Source organism: Myotis davidii, unplaced genomic scaffold (assembly GCF_000327345.1).
Source record: "Myotis davidii unplaced genomic scaffold, ASM32734v1 scaffold673, whole genome shotgun sequence".
NCBI classification, from domain to species: domain Eukaryota; kingdom Metazoa; phylum Chordata; class Mammalia; order Chiroptera; family Vespertilionidae; genus Myotis; species Myotis davidii.
The window spans coordinates 1,731,563-1,737,562 of record NW_006286677.1 but is presented as its reverse complement, the minus strand read 5'-3'; the positions used below and the strand labels follow the sequence as shown (position 1 = coordinate 1,737,562).

General features: G+C 40.5%; 1 protein-coding gene across 2 annotated transcripts in view; it reads left to right on the top strand.

Moving 5' to 3' along the window:
- MAP2K5 (mitogen-activated protein kinase kinase 5) overlaps nt 1-6,000 on the top strand; it is a 263,379-nt gene that overhangs the window by 198,849 nt on the left and 58,530 nt on the right. For both annotated transcript variants that reach the window (XM_015560452.1, XM_015560453.1), the window contains exons 18-19: nt 1,085-1,111; nt 1,421-1,453. In XM_015560452.1, coding sequence (XP_015415938.1) covers nt 1,085-1,111; nt 1,421-1,453 — 60 coding nt within the window. The remainder of the gene's footprint in view (nt 1-1,084; nt 1,112-1,420; nt 1,454-6,000) is intronic.

Here is a 6,000-nt window from a genome sequence, read left to right as displayed (position 1 = left end):
TGAGGGCGGAGGGTGGGGCGGGAACTGGGAGGAGGGGAGTTATGGGGGGGGAAAAGAGGAACAAATGTAATAATCTGAACAATAAAGATTTAATTTAAAAAAATTAAAATTAAAAAAAAAACATATGGAGGACTATTACTATTTTTCCTATATTTTACCAGCTGATTGCAGCTCAGTTATGCCAGCAACCACTGACCCGTCAGTCATTTCATTTCTGAAATTTTCCTTCTTTGGAAATTTAGTACTTGGGACTCCATTTTCATTGAGTTTGTAATAAGAGCAAGCATAGGGAGGGGGGCATTAGAGTGTTTAATACTTTAATTACAGTGGATGTTTTATTAATTTGGTGTCATATTTTAGTAACTTTCTAAGAGAGATGGTTTATCGGTGCTAGATGTGTGAGCAGCCTGCCTTTAGAATGTTGATCGGGACCAGGCATCTCTTCCTTCACTCTACTTTATCCCCTGAAAAGCTGTGTAAAACTTGCATGGATTTGATTTTCCCAGAGAGCATAGCTGCCCTGGAAACAGGCTGAAGGAACTTGGGAAAAGGTGGCATCTTCACCCTACTCCTGAGTTAGAGACAAATTCTTCAACAACATAATTAAAGTTTTCTTCACAAAATAGGGGATTGTGAGCAAACACTGGCAGGAATCCAAAATTCTAATTTCTGACTATGATTTAATTTCAATTTTAAATAAATCGGTTTTTAATTTAAAAAGAGTGAGCTTCATAACATTAGCAATGATTGCAACATTAAGCCCAGTGTTCACAATCTAGCAATATAAAACATTATTTATATCTGAATCGTAAACAGCCTTTTGAAATGGATTATGGTTTTTCTCCCTATTCTAATACAACCTGGAGGGTACTAAAAAGTGTTGTGTGAAATTAACATTCTGCTGACTTTCGCCTATAAATGAGAAGCGAGCTATTAACATTTGTGTATTTTCATTATGTAAATTGTGTTAACACATGCCCACAAATTGCCACCAGCAATGCAATAATTTTCTCTCAGTGATCATAATGTGTCCAAGTGAGTCATTTTGATTATGACATGCTAATTACATATTGCCTTTTTTCAGATTCAGAAAAACCAGGGATCTTTAATGGTAAGCTTTATGACTTCAGAAAAAAATTCACTTTTCTTTTTCCTGATGGCTGCTCCCTTTGCATGCTTGAATGCCTTGTTTTAAACTTAGCAAATTGCATTTTGAAGAAAATGCAAACCTTTAACTGCCTGTATTAGATTAGGTACCATTAGAAATAATAGAACATCCTGAGCATCAATGTTTTTATAAGAGTTTGCTGTTGTTGATTAATCTTGCTATATTTTATTGCATTAATGATTTTTTCTTTCCACTCCACTGTAAAGATATTGCATAGAGGCTAATACTTTTTCCTCTTCTCTCCCATTGCAGCCTCTCCAGCTTCTACAGTGCATTGTTGATGAGGTGAGGCATCGTCTTATGTGCTTTCACTCCTAAAGTCATTCCTAATGGTGTGGAAAGCTTATATTTTGTTTCCTAATGAAGCACAATGCCCAACATCCTCGGAGCAAGTTGTGTTGTATGGCTCTGAGCTGTGTTACGTGAACTGGCCTTGTCCTGAATCTTGCTCTTCTGATTCTGGCTGAGAATCACTGCCAACGCAGACTGTCCCACAGTCTTGTCCTCGAGGGTATCAGAGGCCCCAAAGACAAAACATGATAATATTAATTTATTCTCTCCCTGGCCAGATGGGGATGGAGCCGGAAATTAAAGTGGTATCATTTTTTCCCATAACAGATATTTGAAGTCATTCAGTAGGCAAGGGTCAGAGTTGAATAGCAAACAGAAGTCGGATAAAAATTTCTCTTCCTTGCTTTATTTACCCAAAGCATATCAGTGTTCGAAAGCTCTAGGTCAACAGTTCAGCTTTAATTTCCTAATTAGGCATTTTTCCCAGAATACACTCCTAACTTGGTGCGCTTTTAACTGGTATTCTCTACCTGTGGTCATTCTTAGCCATCGAGTCTCACTGTCCCTTTGCCTTCATGGAGTTAATCTGCCTGTATTTCATTCTCAGTCAACTTTGTCTACTTTTTATTCTGACTTTAAATTTCTTTTTTCTGTGAATTAGCATTCTTACAGTACACAAGGCTCTCAATTAAGAAACATTAATGTTTTTTTAAAACAGTTTTTCTAGACTTGGGCTTGCCTACTAGCAATGTTTATTTTTTTAACTTTAATTTTACAGTATTTAGAACACTTGTAATGAAGGCGATAAATGAGTCAGATAGGAAAGTTTGAAAGAAAAAAAATGTAATTCATAATTATTCCTCTCAATTAAACATCTGTATAACCAGTTGTGAGATTTGGGAGAAAAAATAAAGATCCTCCTAGGAAAAACACAAATGCGTACACATATCCCAGTAATAGTAAGAATGGGGCTGTAACATCCTTAATGGTTGCATCAGTCAGTCCATATATCCCCCGCAAGCCATAAGCCATGGTAGTGCAAACATGGAGGCATCGTCCTGAAACAAATGGAGCCCCCATTATCTCAAATATCAGACAGGCCTCCTGGATCTAATAGCTCATCAATATCTTCTGTCATCTTGGATCCCAAAAGCATCCTATCCCCATCAGAATCCTCCCAAATAAACTTATTTTTTGAGGTTCCCCTCTAGGATTGTTTAGGGATGTGGCCAAGGACACTTGGTCTGTCCATGCTTCCTGGGCTCCACTGCTCTTCGTCTGCCAGGCCCCTGGGCATCAGACGGGCCAGGTACGGAAGTTCTTCACCAATAATATACTAGTGTGTATGGCTGAAGAGTTAATTTGAAGGTTTTTCTGTATCAAATGGATATTTTCATTCCTTATTTAAAGTAGCACTGCCCTCAGTGGATAGAGCATCAGCCCACAGACTGAAGGGTCCTGGGTTCAATTCCAGTCAAGGGCACATATGGAAACTTTATGGAAACTTGGAGATTTTACATTGTCTTCACCAAAACAAATATAAGTTGGTCTTGGAACTGAACTGATGTTCAGTAATAAGAGTATTAGGAAAGAATTGGCCAAATGCATCATAGCTTCTAAGGTGCATCATATCTTCTAAGAAGGAGAGGATTGATGGGGTCCTTTAATTACTGTGTTTGTCCCCATGTTTATCAGATTTCTAACTGTGTGATACAGTGTTTCTCAAAGGGTAGACCAAGGGCCAACTGCATCATATATCTAAGGCTCTTTGTTAAAAATGCAGATTCTTGCACCCAGATCACTGAATTACACTTTCTAAGGATGGAGCCCAGGATTCTACATTTTTACAAGCTTCCTAGTTAACTCTTTGCACATTGAAGTGTGAGAACCTCTTTCATAATGGCTTTTTAGGGCTAAGACTCCCCTTTTAGATCCCAGAAGGCAATTAACTATCTTCATTTGCATCTGACTTTTAGCGCTCTTATTCCTGAGTAACTATAACCAGCTAGGATTTGAGCCATTTTACTTCTTGGGCATGAGATATACTCCATTGTGAAAAGGATAGTCAAAGTGTGTACTGTTTACACACTTTTAGAGAAAAGTCAGATAAAAAAGTACCACCTTCCATCTACACAATGGAATACTATGCTGCGGTTAAAAAGAAGGAATTCTTACCATTTGCAACAGCATGGATGGAACTGGAGAGCATTATGCTAAGCGAAATAAGCCAGTCAAAGAAAGATAAATATCACATGATCTCACTCATTATGGAATATAATGAGCAATATAAACTGACGAACAAAAACAGATCCAGAAACAGAGAAGCATCAATCAGACCATCAAACCTCAGAGGGAAGGTAGGGGAGGGTGGAGGTAAGGGGGAGAGATCAACCAAAGGACTTGTGTGCATGCATTTAAGCATAACCAATGGACATAGACATCAGGGGCGTGAGAGCATGGGGCAGGGGTAGGGGGCAATGGGGTGATAAGGACACATGTAATAGCTTAATCAATAAAGAAAAAAAGTACCGCCTTTAGCCCTAGCCAGTTTTTTCAGTGGTTAGAGCATCAGCTCATGGACCGAAGGATCTCAGGTTTGATTCCCAGTCAAGGGCACCTCAGTTGCAGGCTTGATACCTGGCCCTGGGTTGGCGTGCTTGTGGCAGACAACCTGTGGATGTCTCTCTCTCACGTGGATATTTCTCTCTCTCCCCATTCTCCCTCTCTTCCACTCTCTCTAAAAATCAATGGGAAAATATCCTCAGGTGAGGATTTAAAAAAAAAAAAGTACCACCTTTAAGGGAGCCTAATTCAAACAAGATGAATGTATTTAGAGTCATATACAAAATAGCCAAGAAGCCCTAGCTGGTTTGGCTCAGTGGATAGAGCATTGACCTGTGGACTGAAGGGTCCTGGGTTCGATTCTGGTCAAGGGCACAGGCACGGGTTATGGGCTCGTTACCCAGTGTGGGGTGTGCAGGAGGCAGCTGATCCATGATTCTCTCTCATTGATGTTTCTCTCTCTCTCTCCCTCTCCCTTACTCTCTGAAATCAATACCATCCTCCCTGAAATAAATTTTTTAAAAAAATTTTTTAAATAGCTAAGCAAAACCCAGAGTAACATATTTCATTATTATGTGGATGCAGCTTGACCTCCTGGCATAGCCTGGCAAAGCATAAAACAGTAGTAAAACAAGACCAAGTGGGCAGGAGCCATCTCTGGAGTGGACAGAAGTGAATGTCAGAGCCAATCTGGGAGTCAGGAGGTGGCATCATGGGGCAAAGCCAAAGTCAGACACCACGTGTCCACGTAGATGACACCAGAAGTTAAACAGAGGAGTAAGGATCATGAAGATGAATCTTGGGCCATAGAATAGGAACTAGAAGGGTAGCCAAGGTAACAGGAGAATCAAGCTCCAATCAGAAATCTGGGTGATCCAGATTAATTTGGGTGGGTGGAGTTTAGTCTGGCTGGGAGCTAGATAATTCAGGATATGAGTGATGTCTTAAAGATACCAGCTGATGCCTCAGAGTTGTTTCTCTTAAAAGAACTTATTTTAAAACCCTCAGGTTTTAATCAGGCCGTCTCCAAGTCCCTGAGGGCCTCTGTTAGAAAGAACTTGGGTTTATTGTCAGTGATGTGTGCCTATGTGTGCCATGGTGCCTTATCCATCTGAGATCTTTGGAGAATAAGGTGGCCCTAATTGTCTAGATAACTGCAGTTTACTACGTTAAGCTCTAACATCAATGAGAAAATACACATTTATAGAAGGAACTGTTTCTAAAATGTATTTGCTCTTTACAGCCTGTTGACAGAGTGTACTGAATATCATCTAACCTTCTCTTAATGACGCAGGCCTTGTTTTGAGTGTGGTACTTGGATGTACCGATGCCCTCCAGAGCTATGAATTGGATGGGTCTTGCCTGGTGTTTTCAGTGAATTTTACCAACCATTTGCCTGTGTGTTTGGCCTTGGCACTCAGGGAAGCACTTGGGCCTCTTGAGATGCAGAGAGCCATTTGCTCCTAGGCTCAGTGGCCCTACATGGCTGTGCTGCTCTGCTTAGCATTTTCCCTCTGTTCTCTCCTGCCATTGCCTGTTTTCTCGGACCACTCCCCATCTTGTCAGTGACTGCCTGCTGCCCCAGCGATCTGACCATCTGCCTTCAGTCTTTTCCTCCTGATAGTGATCCTAGCAAAACTAAGTGACAGATGAAATCAGATACCTAAGTGGTATGTGTAAGGTTAAACATACTCATCTTTAATGAAGTAAAATGGGAGGGCTTGTGTTCATTCATTCAGTAGATCAGGGGTCCTCAAACTACGGCCCGCGGGCCACATGCAAATACAAATATTGTATTTGTTCCCGTTTTGTTTTTTTATTTCAAAATAAGGTATGTGCAGTGTGCACAGGAATTTGTTCATAGTTTTTTTTAAACTATAGTCCGGCCCTCCGACGGTCTGAGGGACAGTGAACTGGCCCCCTGTTTAAAAAGTTTGAGGACCCCTGCAGTAGATAGTTATCAAAAGCACCCACTGTGT